Source organism: Arvicanthis niloticus, chromosome 16 (assembly GCF_011762505.2).
Source record: "Arvicanthis niloticus isolate mArvNil1 chromosome 16, mArvNil1.pat.X, whole genome shotgun sequence".
In the NCBI taxonomy this organism is placed as follows: domain Eukaryota; kingdom Metazoa; phylum Chordata; class Mammalia; order Rodentia; family Muridae; genus Arvicanthis; species Arvicanthis niloticus.
In genome coordinates, this window is record NC_047673.1 from 60593727 (window position 1) to 60608290 (window position 14564).

The window sequence follows — 14564 nt, forward strand, 5'->3', positions numbered from 1 at the left end:
AAGGACATTGAAAGAAGGCTGACTCACTCTTCTTTGTCTGCTTACACTTACTTACAGATGCCAGCACATCTGTTGGCACCTACTTCTTCAGAATTCCAGCTTATACAGAAGACCAGCTGAAACAACTAGCCTAGTGGGACTGAGCAACTGCTAGATTCATGGACTTCCCATTCACAGGTGCCCATTGTTGGGTTAATTAGACTACAGACTGTAAGTCATTACAATAGATTCCCTTAATATAGAGAGATATTCCATAAGTTCTGTGAGCTGAGAACCCTAATAGGAAGGCAGATTTTTTTATATTATACTTATGAGTATTTTGCCTGTATATGTGTCTGTGTACCACATACCTGCCTGCTTTCTCAGAGGCCAGAAGGTGTTAAGAGCCCCTGGAATTGGACTTGATACATTCTGTGTGAGCTGGGAAATGAACCCAGGTCCTCCGTAAGATCAGCCAGTGCTCTTAATCGTCATACCGTCTCTCCAGGCCCATTACGCCTTTCGTAATGCTACTGTTTAATCTATATTAAAAATCTTTTTAAACTTTAGTCTTGCTTCATACTAATTCAGCCTAAAATTTTTCTCCAGCAACGTGTGTGTGTGTGTGTGTGTGTGTGTGTGTGTGTGTGTCCTGCCTTTGCCTGAATGGATGTCTCTGAAAGAATCCCTGGAGCAGGTGGTAAACACTTTCTGTTTCTCTGAGGTAGAGGGCTGTCTCTGTGAGACACTAGGTCATCTCCAGAAATCGGCAACCAGAAAGGTCTTTAGAGTACAGATAGAAACGGATTGTTTCTCGGGAAAGCCAGGAGATTTCCGCTTTAATGACATTTATCTATCAAACTGGGCTGGTCTTCGACAAGAAAAGAAACCTAGCTAGAAAGGATTATAGTTGGGATTTGTCATTTTGGTTCTCCTCAGTCGGGGAGCAAAAGAATCACTTATTCTGTTACTCAATATGTGGACACTCATCAAAAGGCAGAAAGCGATGTGAGCTGTCCAATGAGGACAGAGAGCAGAGAGGAAGTTCCTCAACCACCATCCTTTCCCCCTGAGCCAGGATGGTCGCAGGATTGCATTGTCGTGGCAGCTGAGGTAGTAGGAGTCGCTCAGCCTCTGTAGCTGTGGGCTCGCCAACCCCAGGGGCATCGGTGAAGGCCTTGGGTGGACGAGAGCTGTCGGAACCTGGGTACGGGCGGGCGGAAGTCCTTCCCCAGCCATCTTTTGTTCTGGTGCCTTCGCACCGCAGATCTGTACTGGCACAAGGGGACCTCCCTAGCCATGTGACACTTTAGCAGGAACAGTTTTGAGGGGCCGCAAGGAAGCGCGGGCGCAGACGTAGTGCCGAGAGCCGCGCTGCGCTGGGGGCGTGCGCGGTCCCATCAGGAGCGCCTGCGGGCAAAGCGGAAGTGCCTCTGCCGCCCGCTCTCTTCCGGCGCGGTGCTGTCAAGTCAGCTGAGAGAGCCGGGGGTGACTGATTCTCCACGGCCGCGAGACAGGCGAGCCCAGGAGCCACCGCAGGGCCGCTGGAGGCCCTGGGCGCAGGCATGGTGAGCCCCAGGAGAACGAGGCGGGTGGGCAGGGCTGCGGGGGAGCCCTCGGCCCCTCTGCTCCCGGAGTGGCTGGACCCCGGCGTCCTCTTCACCTTCGTAGCTGCAGGTCTGCACCTGGGACTCCTGAGTGCGCGGTGCAGAGAGCCAAGGGGCCTCAGGCTCTGGGGCCAGGGATCCACCAGTACCCAGGTTCCTGAGAGCCTCCGATGGTCTTTAGAAACAACATCAAAAATCATGATTTTTGCTTCTCCCACCCCCATTCCAGTACTTCTTAGGCCTAAACGTCCCTAAATGTTTAGATATTTACGGTTTGACAAACTCATTAAAAGAGGGTATCCTCATACACATGTAATTGGGGCGGGAGAAATAACAAATGTCTTGTCCTAGAAATGATGTGGGCAGTGACTTAAAGTAGAACTAAGGGCGAGGTAGGACATGACTGTTTCAAAGAAGAATTGCAATAGATGGGGAAGCCCCAACTATAAGATGTGCTAGCATCTCTGGGATACTGGAAAAAAGGAGAGAAACTTGCAGAAACATTGCTTAGTAAGGATTTCGTTTTATCGATGAGGTCATTGTTTTGAGGTAAAAGTGGGCCTTTAGTTAGTTTGTACCCTGCTGAGTAATTGGTTTTAAAAAATGGATAGATATTGTAAGAACAAGGAGAAAGGTTCCTGAAGAAGAGAAGGCATTGTGAGATGGCCTGTAGTCGGTGCTATTTATCAAAAGGGAAATGTAAGGAGGAAAAACGGTATGTGGAGATCCCCAAATGAGATCTCTTGTCCAGCAAGAGTCCCTCTACTCAGATTCTGGAGTGATATATTTTATGAGCTGTGCCTATGTGGTAACATGGACTCTAAGCTTAGGGACAGTTATATAGAATGTATATTCTTTGATATTTGGGTGGAATATTGATGTTTCTCTATTTCTTATCCAGATAACCTGTCAATTGGAGACAGTCAGGTATTAAAATTACCTAATACTGGATTAGTAATAATCTGTGTCTTTAATTCCACTAGTATGTTTTTTTAAGATACACACACACACATATGAGCGTATAGTCTGCATGTATGTATACATTCCATGCATGACTGATGCCTGTGAAGGTCAGAAGAGGGCGTTCCCTGGAACTGAAGTTAGGGGTGGTTGTGAGCCACCGTGTGAGTTCTGGGAACCAGCCTCTGCTGTGCTTTTTATAAAATTGGGAGCACCAGAGTCTGTTGCATATGTTTAGGATTATAATATCATTTTGGTTAAGTGTTCCCTGTGATCAGCTGTCTGTGTTGTTTACCTGCACCCCGCACCTTTCTTCGCTGGGCTGTAGTTTTCTCTTTCATCTAACCGCTACAGAGAAGAACCTCCTTCTACAAGTCCTGGTGCGTCAGACGTCAGGGTGGGGAATTCTGCATCTTCTGCATCTTCTGCTTCTTCTGCTTCTTCTGCTTCTTCTGCTTCTCCTGCGTTGTTTTTCTCCATAGTCTCTTAAGTCTGTCAACTCTGATTTTCTGAGCTGTCAACCACAGCCACTGTCTTTTGTTGGTTGCCTCGTTTCATCCTGTACAGAATCAGACTAGGGCTGACTATGCCTCCTGTGAAGCATAAGGCCACATTCATAGATTTAAATGGCTGCATCAATTTCTTATGGTCTAAAATTCAAAACTTAACTGTGATCTCAAAATATTAAAGTTGTTGGTTTTTTTTTTTTTTTTTTTTTTTTCTATTTTAATGGATAGCTTGATACCTGCTGGTGGAAAGAGGAAATACAAGACATCTTCCCAAATGTCAGGGAGGTTTTATTCTATATTAAAGTGATTGAGATTTATGACATCATTGTACAATGCCATCTATGTGATAAATCAACTGTTTGCTTACATCTGAGCCAGTTAAATACAGTTAACTTTTTCTGTGATCTCTCTCTCTCTCTCTCTCTCTCTCTCTCTCTCTGTGTGTGTGTGTGTGTGTGTGTGTGTGTGTTTGTGTGTGTGCATGTGTGTACATGTGTGTGCACACACTGCATGCTCACATACAATTGTGTTTGGGAGTTGTACTGGATGGTTTGTGTGTCCACTTGACACAAGCTAGAGTTATCACAGAGAAAAGAGCCGCCCTTTCAGGAAATGCCTCCATGAGCTCCAGCTATAAGGCATTTTCTCAATTAGTGGTCAAGTGGGGAGGGCCCATTGTGGGTGGTGCCATCCCTCATCTGGTATTCCTAGATTCTATAAGAAAGCAAGCTAAGCAAGCCAGGGGAAGCAGTCCGGTAAGCAGCACCCCTCCATGGCCTCTGCATCAGCTCCTCCAAGTTCCTCCAAGTTCCTGTCCTGTGTGAGTTCCAGTCCTGACTTCCTTTGGTAATGAACAGCAATGCAGAAATATAAGCTAAATAAACCCTTTCCTCCCCAGCTTGCTTCTTGGTCATGGTGTTTTGTGCAGAAATAGAAACCCTGACTAAGATAGAAGTCAAAGGACAGTGTTTGTTGTTCACTACTGCATATCCCAGGCTAACTGGCCCATCAGTTTCCAGGGATTCTCCTGGCTCCGCCTGCCATCTAGTCGTAGGCATTCCTAGACCTTGGACACTGAACCACAAGATTTGTTTTGCACTGCTGGACTTTGGGTTTTTTATTTGATTTTATTGTTATTATGCCCTGATTCTACCTGTTTCAAGTAAGAAAGCATTTAAACTTTATTTTTGATTTTGTAAGATTCCACAGTTAACATTATGAATATGCCTTACCATCCCTGGCTTTCCTTGAATTCTGGCAGTTCAAACTCCAGCTTACACAGGGGATGCTTTATACACTGAGCCTTCTCCTAGACCCTTCCATGAACTTTTTTTCTTTCCTTATACATCCCTCCACTCTTCCCTCTCCCCTTCCCACCTTCCCTCTCTCTCATAGCCATTTCTCCTCCAGGAGCTGGCTTCCCAGGGACGTCAACCAAACACAGTATAAAAAGCAAGATACAGTAAGACTAGGCACAAATTCTCATCATGTCAAGGCTGGATGAGGCAACCCAGTAGGAGGAAATGGGTCCCAAGAGCTGGCAAGACTCAGAGACACACCTGCTCCCACTGTTAGGGGTCTCACAAACCAACAAGATAACAACTATATGCAGAGGAGCCCATGCAGGCTTTGTGATTGCTGCTTTAGTCTCTGTGAGCCTCTATGAGCCCTGCTTAGTTGATCCTGTGGGCTGTGTTGTTCTCCTGGTATCCTCAACCCCTCTGGCTCCTACAATTCTTCCTGCCCCTCTTCCATGGGGTTCACTTAACTTGGAAATGAAGATCCCCAATTTGGGCTGTCTGCCTGATATTTGGCTTCAAGTCTCTGTATCTGTTCCCATCAGCTGCCACAGGAAGTCCCTTTAATTATAATTAACCAGGCACCAACCATGATCTAGTCTTAACCAGTCTGTTAATGTTATTTTAGATAGTGGAGTATGTTAAGTAGCTTTGCATTCCTATTACAATATACCAGGGAAAAGCAACTGAAGGTTTTTGTGATGGTTAGTCTCCTAGTTAGGGTGACATAATTTGAAATCATCTAGGAAACATACCACAGAGGAGTGTCTCTGACAGTGTTTGCAGAAAGGTATATAAGGAAGGAATACCCACTCTGAATCTGTGTGGTACCAGTCTCAGTTTCTTTTCAGGTTGCTATCATGAAGTACCCTGATGAAGTAATACAAGAACGGAAGGGTTTAATTCACAATTCAAGATACAATTCTTCCTGTTGGAGAAGTGAAGAGAGCAGGAACTTGAAGCAGCTGGTCATATTACATCTGAAGTCAGAAGAAGAACGTAGTGAATGCTTGCTGTATCCTGCTCATTTTCTCAATTTCATTCAGTCCAGAATCCCCTGCCCAGGGGATGGTCTCATTGACAATTAAAATGAATCATCTCACGTCAGTTAACATAATCAAGATAAATCCCTACAGGTGTGCCAACACCTGTTGTTCAACACTAACCATTATATATAAACATGATCTGGGATCCCAGGCTGAATACAGAAGGAAAAAGGAAGAATTCAAGTGGAAACCAGCATTCCCTGCTCTGTTTCTGATCTTCACTGATTTGAACTCCCTGCTGCATGGTCCTATCCCCATGAATTCTTCCATGACCTTCCCCCCAGTGATAGGCTCTACCCTTTCAAGACATGATCCAAAGTAAATCTTACTTCTCATGAATTGCTACATAGTCACAGTATTGAGAAAAGTAACTTATACAAAGTTGAAAGGTTTATTTTGTGTCATGGTTCAGATAATTCATTCTGTTGTCTCTTGGCTCCATTGCTTTGTGTCTGTGATGAGGCAGAACATTATGGCCTTATGAACTAGTATTGGATAAAGACACTCACCCTCGTAATCTATTCTAAAAACATGCAATTTTAAGGCAGCCGGTGTTAACACTTGTCTGCTCTGTAGTAGTATTTTTGTGGGGAAAATGGTGAAGACTTGTGCACTAGTAGAAATTGTAAGTTCCAGCAGCATAGTTGGTATATGTTGTTGTTGTTGTTGTGTTGATTCAAAGATAACTTGAGGATTTTTGTGTTAGAGAGTACAGTTATGAATGTAAGATGGGGTGTGATGGCTGGGATATATATTGAACATTTAGAGAACACTCACAGATTCTCAGTGTTGTGAGTCTCATCTTTTCTTCTGAAAATACCTTGGCTATTTTAGGGCTCTGTGACCTTTGAAGACGTGGCTGTCAACTTCACGGTGGAGGAATGGGCTTTACTAGATTCTTCCCAGAAGGAGCTACACAAAGATGTAATGGAGGAAACCTTCAGGAACCTGGCTGCTGTAGGTATGATCAAGATCATATTTTTACTTGGTCAATCAGATTATAAGTCTGTCTTGCTCAAAATGTTGCTTCCTGATTTGTAATATGGGAAGGTAAATTAGGTGGTTTTATCAGGCATAGTCATGCTATACCATGAGTCTATGTAGAATCTGGGTTGTTTTTTGTTTTTTGGTTTTTTTTCTGTTATGACTAAATCAGATTTCTCTGGGTCTATATTCTAGGAAAAACACAAGAAGACCAGAACATAGATGATGACCATAGATATTCTAGAAGAACTCAAAGGTAATTTACCAATTCATGATGATGTAGCTCAAGGATCCGGTAATGACCAGTAGGGTTTTTTTGTTTTTGTTTTTTGTTTTGTTTTCTTTTCCAGTAGTTTTTAAAATTAAGACAACTATCCAAATAAGCCCAACTTCAAGGTGATGTAATTTAAAACATTTCTTTCCAATAAAGTGCATATAGAACTGGAAATATTTACAATATTGACATGAGATGCAAGTGATACTTTCTGATGGTTTTATATACACAAAGTTGTATCCAAGCATAAAGTTAATAAAAAATAATGTGTGTACCTTCCTTCAAGCTTTAAGTATGGAATATAGAGAAAATATAAAGGAATTTTATGTTTGTTCTGAGAACAGCCTTCAAGATACTTTATGTATACAAAAAAAATTTAACATAGAAAATAGTTTTTGCTTTAATATTTTGCGTGAGGAATACTCAAGTACTTGGATATAGAAGCAAATATGAACCCAGCTATTAGAAGTTGAATTTGAAGGTAGCCCATGTATCATAGCAAGAGATTGACCTAAAAAATATGATTAGGCTACAAAATGATTCATCAGGTAAAAGCATTCACTGCCAAGTCTGACCTGAGTTCAGTCCTTGGGACTCATATAGTAGAAGAAGAGAACCAACTCCTCAAAGCTGTCATTCTACTTCCATATGCCCACCATAGCATGTGCACACACAAATAGTAAATAAACAAACGTTAACAGAAAAGGAAATCCTATGTGAATATAGTACCTTAATATTACCTGTCTCCACATCCTGTAGAACCTTCAATCATATTCAAAAATTCTCAGGAATTCTGCTGGTAGGAAATTTATAACTCTATTAGTATACTTTACTTTTTCTTTTTCTTTATTTTAAACAGAAATGAAGTTGTGGAAAGACTGTTGGAACATAGCAAAGGTAGTGAATGTAAAGAAATCTTCAAACAGACTCCAAACACCATTGTGAACAAGAAAATGTCTCATAGAACAATGCTTTGTGAAAACCATGTGTACAAGGACAGCATACTCATTAGTCATTCATCTCTTAGTGTATCTATGCCTCTTCAGACTACACACAAACCTCATGAATATGAACTACATGGAGAGAACCTCTGTAAATTTGGAGAATGTGAGAAAGCCTTCATTTATCCAGAATGCTTTCTGAAGCATGAAGACAGTGCCACTAGACAGAGATCCTATGTGTTTAACCCATGTGAGAAAATCTTCAAAAGTAATGATTACATTCAAATACATGTGAATGATGAAACTAGAGAAGAAATATGTACAGATAAGCAGCATTATAATGCCTTGGCTTATCCTGATTTCCTTCAGTATGTTGAAAAGATCCACACTGGAAAGAAACCCTATGCATGTAAACAATGTGGGAAAACCTTTTCCTTTTTGAGTAACATTAGAAGGCACGAACGAACTCACACTGGAGAGAAACCTTACAGATGTAATATATGTAACAAAGCCTTCACTTGTTTAACTAACTTTCAAGAACATGAAAGAACTCACACTGGAGAGAAACCCTATTTATGTACACAATGTGGGAAATCCTTTTCTTTTCTGAGTAACATTCGAAGACATGAACGTACTCATACCGGAGAGAAACCATACAGATGTAATATCTGTGGGAAGGCTTTCAGTTATTTGACAAACTTTCAAGACCATGAAAGAACTCATACTGGAGAAAAACCTTATGTGTGCACACAGTGTGGGAAAGCCTTCACTTACTACTATTCCTTTCAGACACATAAACGATGTCACACTGGTGAAAAACCCTATGTATGTAAGCAATGTGGAAAAGCCTTCAGTTATTACAATTCCATTCAAACACATAAACGTTGTCACACTGGAGAGAAGCCCTATGCATGTAAGCTGTGTGATAAAGCCTTTACTACTCTCAGTTCTCTTCGATATCATGAGAGGATTCACAGTGGTGAGAAGCCCCATGTATGTTTGCAATGTGGGAAAGGTTTCAATTCTTCCAGTACCCTTCGAATACATGGAAGGACTCACACTGGAGAGAAACCTTATAAATGTAAGAAGTGTGGAAAAGTCTTTAGTGTTGACAGTTCCCTCCGATGCCATGAAAGGATTCACAGTGGAGAGAAGCCCTATGTATGTAAGCAGTGTGGGAAAGCCTTCACGCGTCATACCTCCCTCCGATGCCATGAAAGGATTCACTGTGGGGAGAAACCCTATATATGTAAACAATGTGGGAAAGGTTTTATTTCTTCCAGTAACTTTCGAAAACATGAATGGACTCATTCTGGAGAGAAACTCTGTGTATGTAAACTATGTGGTAAGCCCTTCACTGGTCATAGTTCACTCCGACGCCATGAAAGAATTCACAGTGGAGAAAAACCCTATGTATGTAAGCATTGTGGGAAAGGTTTCTCTTCTTTGAGTGGCTGTCAAAGACATGAACAAATTCACACCGGTGAGAAACCCTATGTATGTAAGAATTGTGGGAAAGCCTTTACTAATCCCAGTGCCCTTCGAAATCATGAAAGGATTCACAGTGGTGAAAAGCCCTATGTATGTGAGCAGTGTGGGAAGGGTTTTATTTCTTTTAGTAAGTTTAAAATACATGAACGGATTCACACTGGAGAAAAACCATATAAGTGTAAGCAATGTGGGAAAGCCTTCACTGGTCACAGTTCCCTTCGACGTCATGAAAGGATTCACAGTGGAGAGAAACCTTTTGTATGTAAACAGTGTGGGAAATCCTTTTATACTTTAAGTGATTGTCAAAGACATGAACAAATCCACACTGGTGAGAAACCTTTCATTTGCAAGCAATGTGGGAAAGCTTTTACCCGGTCCAGTTCCCTTAAAATACATGAGAAGACTCACAGTAGAAGAAATCCCTAAGTGTAGACCATGGAAAGGCATTCTTAACATGACAGTGCATAGGCAGAGAACCAGGGCCATGTTGTCTGTAGGAATGCCTCTACTCATCTTGATGGCATTCACTAACATAATAGTTCATACCATAGTGAGAAGACCCCACATGATGTCAATAGAGATGCATACCTTAAATGGATGTAGATAGAAGTCTGCAGTTGGCTAACCTCTGAGAAAGTCCCCAGTATCAAAAGTTATAACAAAGTTATCAAAACAGTTTACAAAGCTTTATGAAAATCCCTTAAGTAACAAAATTCATTAATTCTTTTTAAGATCACCGTGAATAAACATTAACTGGTCAATAATTCAGAAGATAAATATCTAGAAAGTTTACTTCTAATTTTGACTCTTGTAAATAAATTTTCAGGTAACCTATAAGTGTCTAAGTGTCTTTAAGCAGTAAGGCATGAATTTAAAGGGTTGTGTCTTTACAGGTCATGTCCATTTCTTCTGTTTTTGTGTTGGATTCAAATGAAATATATTCCTAATATGTTTTTAAAGTAATGTTACTAATGAGCTGTTGAAAAATGAAGTTTTATTTTTAGGCTTTCTCTGTTAGCATCCTGTGGGAACTTTTTATCTTTGATATTTTTGGTTTTGTCTTGTTTTTGTTTTGTTGGATTTTCTTTTGAGACAGAGTTTCTGTGTAGCCCTGGCTATCCTGGAACTGGTTCCTTAGACCAGGCTGGCATCAAACTTCAAGATCTATCTGTTTCTGCTTCCCAAGTGCTGGGAGTAAAGACGTGTGCCACCATGCTGGGCTTTATCTTTGATGTTTATGCTGTATCTTTTCTATTCTTCTCATTGTTAATGCCAAATACTTGAAACAGATTAAGCAGGGGAGAATTTCTTCATTTGGCTCACAGTTCATTATGGCAAGAAAGTCATCAAGTACAGGTGTTTATATCATTTTGTGGACACTAGAAACTAGTGTGCATTATAAGAAGGAACCAATAGACCATTTCACGTTTTTCCCAATGACCTACTTCCTCCAATTATGTCATACCTGCTGCATTTTACGTCTCCCAGCTGTACCTCATGAACATATGCGGAGGGTAGTCCTTTGGTGAGGATAGGGCCCTGTTGAGTGAATCATTTCAGGAAATGACAAGGCATAGCTGTGCTACTTCAACCCTAGCACCTCACAGTGAAGGCCAGTTGATTTCTCAGGTCAGATGGCATTTTATATTTGATGTTTTACACTTTGATATATGCTTTCTTGAAGACTTCGCACATTAGAGCTCTGAAAGTTCTGAACTATTTTGACCAATTTACAGATTACCAAAAATTAAAAGATACCTGCAAATATCGTACCATAATCATAGGTTAGATAGCATATACCATAATCATAGGTTAGATAGCATATATGGCTGCTGATACTTACCTTTAGTGTCAAGTCATTGTCACGTGCTTACAAATAGTGTTTACACCTCTCCTCGTGTTAATTTCAGTTCAGGCTTGTGTTGTCACTTTTGTTTCTCACTGTGCTTTACTCGCATACAGAGTTTAAGTGCCTTTTTACCAGAGGCTGCAGGGACCTTACTGTTTGTGGACTAATAGCTAATGAATTATGCTTCTAAATCTGTCTGTAACCATAAGTGACCATGTGTTTTGTCATTAAAATCACTTTTTCCCTTTTAATCTGTTTTGGTTTTTGAGACAATATCTTACTCTGAACCCAGGTTAGCCTGTAATTCACTCTTATTTCAAGGATAGCAGGCCCAAGCCTGCTTGAAAGTCATTCTTAAATTTCTGAAGGATTTGTTTTAGAGGTATCACTTGGTACTAAACATGAAATGTCACCCATACTATACTGATATCAAACATGGTGAGACACGTGCCTGGCTACACTGTAGTTGTGAACATAGATCTTTAGTACTTAGTATTTCTCTGTGTGTGTGTGTGTGTGTGTGTGTGTGTGTGTGTGTGTGTAACTGATTCCTTTTGTATTAGATATTTTCCTTTATTTACATTTCAAGTGTTTTCCTCTTTCCAGGTCTCCCCTTTGGAAACCCCTATCCCTGCCCCCTGCCCCCTGCCCCCTGCCCCCTGCCTCTATGAGGGTGCTCTCCCACCCACCTACCCACTCCCATCTTCCCACCTTGGAATTCCCCAACACTGAAGCATGGAACACCCTCAGGCCCAAGAGCCACTGATGTCCAACAAGGCCATCCTCTGCCATATTTGCAGCAGGAGCCATGGGTCCCTCCATGTGTACTCTTTGTTTGGTGGTCCAGTCCCCGGGAGTTGCAGGGGAGTCTGGCTGGTTGATACTGTTGCTCCCCCCATGGAGCTGTAAACGCCCTCAGCTCCTTCAGTCCCTTCTCCAACTCCTCCATCAGGAACCCTGTGCTCACATCCACCTCTGTATTTGTCAGGCTCTGGCAGAGCCTCTCAGGGGACAGCCTTATCAGGCTCCTCTCAGCAAGCACTTCTCAGCATCCACAATAGCGTCCTGGTTTGGTGACTACATAGGATGGATCCCCAGGTGGGGCAGTCTTTGGATGGCCTTTTCTTCAGTCTCTGCTCTACACTCTCTCTTTCTATTTCTTCCTGTCTATTTCTTCCTGTGAGTATTTTGTTCCCCCTTCTAAGAATGGGCTATTATTCCAGAGCACCTGCGTCTAAATCCCACCCCCACATCACAGTTATCTGCAGTTCCAGGGGGTCCAGCACTCTCTTCTGGATTCTGCAGGCCCCAGGCAAAACAACCATACATATTAAAATTATTTTATTATTTTATTTATTTACATCTCAAGTGTTGCCCCTTCCAAGTCCTCCTCACAAAATTCTTCCCCCTCCACCTGCCATCCTCTTTGCCTCTGAGAGGGTACCCACCTTGGGCATCACCCATCCCTGGGGCATCATGTCTCTACAGAATTAGGAGCATCCTCTCCCCATGAGGCCAGACAAGGCAGTCCTCAGCTACATATTTGCCAGGGGCCTTGGACTAGCCTGTGTATCCTCTTTATTTGGTGCCTTAGTTTCTGGGAGCTCCTAGAGGTCTAGGTTAGTTGACACACTTGATCTTCCTATGGGGTTGTCATCCCCTTCAGTTCCTTCAATCCTCCCAACTCTTCCATAGGTGTCTGGACCTCAATCCAATGCTTGGCTGTGAGTATCTGCATCTGTCACAGTCAGCTGCTAAGCCTCTCAGAGGACAGCCATGCTAAGCTCCTGTCTGCAAGCACAACATGGCATCAGTAATAGTGTCAGAGTTTGGTGCCCACCCATGGGATGGATTCCAAGTTGGGCCGATCACTGATTGGTTATTCATTCAGTGTTCCATTTTTGTCCCTGGATTTCTTTTAGACAGGAACAATTTGGGAGCAAAATTTTTGAAGGTGGGTTAGTGTCCCCATCTGTTCACTGGGGGCCCTGTCTGTCTACTGGAGGTGGTCTCTTCAGGTTCCATCTCCCCACTGTTGGGCATTTCAGCTAAGGTCACCCACATTGAGTCCTGGGAACCTCCCCCATCGTAGATCTCTTGGACTATATATATATATATATATATATATATATATATACCTGCAGTAAACAGATGGAGGCAGGAAGGTCAGAATTCAGGACAGCCTGAGCTGACATGCCACAGCCACATGCTGTTTCAAAAAAAAAAAAAGCAAATGAAACCAAAAAGCAACCATAGAAGATGCCTCAGTGAGTAAAGCAGCAGCCATGCAAATGTGAGGCCCTGAGTTTGAATCCCCAGTACCTACACAGATGTGGAAGATTGGTCTGCGGCTTCGTGTATTCAAATGCTAAATACTGGCCCCCAAGATCTGTTTGCTCAAAGGCAAGCAGATTGTCACATATATCAGCTTTTGTTGTATAAACCTTGCCCCCCAGGGATATCTGTGATTGGTTAATAAAGATGCCTAAATCCGGTATCTGGGCAGAAGAGAGGGCTTCAGTTTCTGGGCTTGGATCTGAGGAGAGACCACAAGGGAAGGAAAGAGAAGGAATAAGGTGCCATGGGGTAGGTGGGTTGTGAGCACATGGCCATGCGGGTCAGCCAGTTAAAGGAGGATCGGCAAGTGATATCTCTAGGTTATTGACAGGAAAGTCAACAAAATAGCTTAGAGGGTTGACATCTGCCCAACTCTAGTGCTTTAAAGCTTATTATAAATATGAAGGTTTGTTGGGAGCTGACTCCTAGCAGAAAGCGGCTATCATCTTTGCAGACATCTTGAGCCATATACCCTGACAAGAGACTTGTTTTTCAACAGCCTACAACGGCTGAGCACACTCTGATAAATATCTTGTTTATCCCACATATCTTGTTTTGCTGTTTAGTGCCCCCAGCTGCAAGGCACACGTGATATCCAAACCTACAAGGCACATGGCAAAGCGTATAAATACCCAGGATTTCCTTTCAATAAAGGAGACTAGGAGACTTGATCAGAACCTCTGTCTTGTCTCCATTCTTCGAGTCTCTTCCCCTCCATCCCCACTCTCTCTCTTGCTAGACCCTGATCCATGGACCAGAGCAGCAGCTCGGGCTGGAACACAGTGGCCCCCAAGCCAGGCAATGTGGGCCTTGACACAGGTTTTGTGTCTTTTATTTGGGAACTAAATGATCTAAGGTGGAACAGAAACCCTAAAATGATATTTACCACAACACATGAAAGCAGAGCGTAATTCACACAGTGTCAATTACACTTCTGTAACCTCTGCAGTACTACCACACGATGGGAGACAGAGACAGGTCAATCCCTGATACTCACTCACAGGCCAGCTAGCACATACTAGAGCAGTGAGCAACAGAAAGAAGAAACTCTTGTCTCAAACAAATTGAAAAGTTAGGACCAATATCTGAGTACATCCTCTGACCTCCATAGTGGACCCACATTCACATAAATGTATATTCACATGCACATCATACCTATGTAAGTAAATTAAAAACAAGGAAGGTAAGGACTCTGTGAGAGACTACAAACACCACACATCTGATATCGGAAACTATGTGAGAAATAGCTCAAGAGTTAAAAGTACTCACCACTCTTCCAGAGGATCTGA

At 42.4% G+C, this 14564-nt stretch overlaps 1 protein-coding gene across 2 annotated transcripts; it reads left to right on the top strand.

The window, feature by feature from the left end:
• Window positions 1–1112: 1112 nt before the first annotated feature.
• On the top strand, window positions 1113–11189 carry LOC117722055 (uncharacterized). 2 transcript variants are annotated; one of them, XM_076914443.1, is made up of 5 exons: window positions 1113–1547; window positions 5205–5717; window positions 6234–6360; window positions 6579–6639; window positions 7517–11189. In XM_076914443.1, the coding sequence occupies exons 3-5, from the start codon at window positions 6327–6329 to the stop codon at window positions 9513–9515; spliced, it is 2094 nt and encodes a 697-aa protein (XP_076770558.1). In that variant the 5' UTR covers window positions 1113–1547; window positions 5205–5717; window positions 6234–6326; the 3' UTR covers window positions 9516–11189. The 2 variants fall into 2 exon arrangements, with proteins under 2 accessions (XP_076770558.1, XP_034376892.1); XM_034521001.2 differs by lacking the exon at window positions 5205–5717 and having other exon boundaries at window positions 1114–1547.
• Window positions 11190–14564: the final 3375 nt, after the last annotated feature.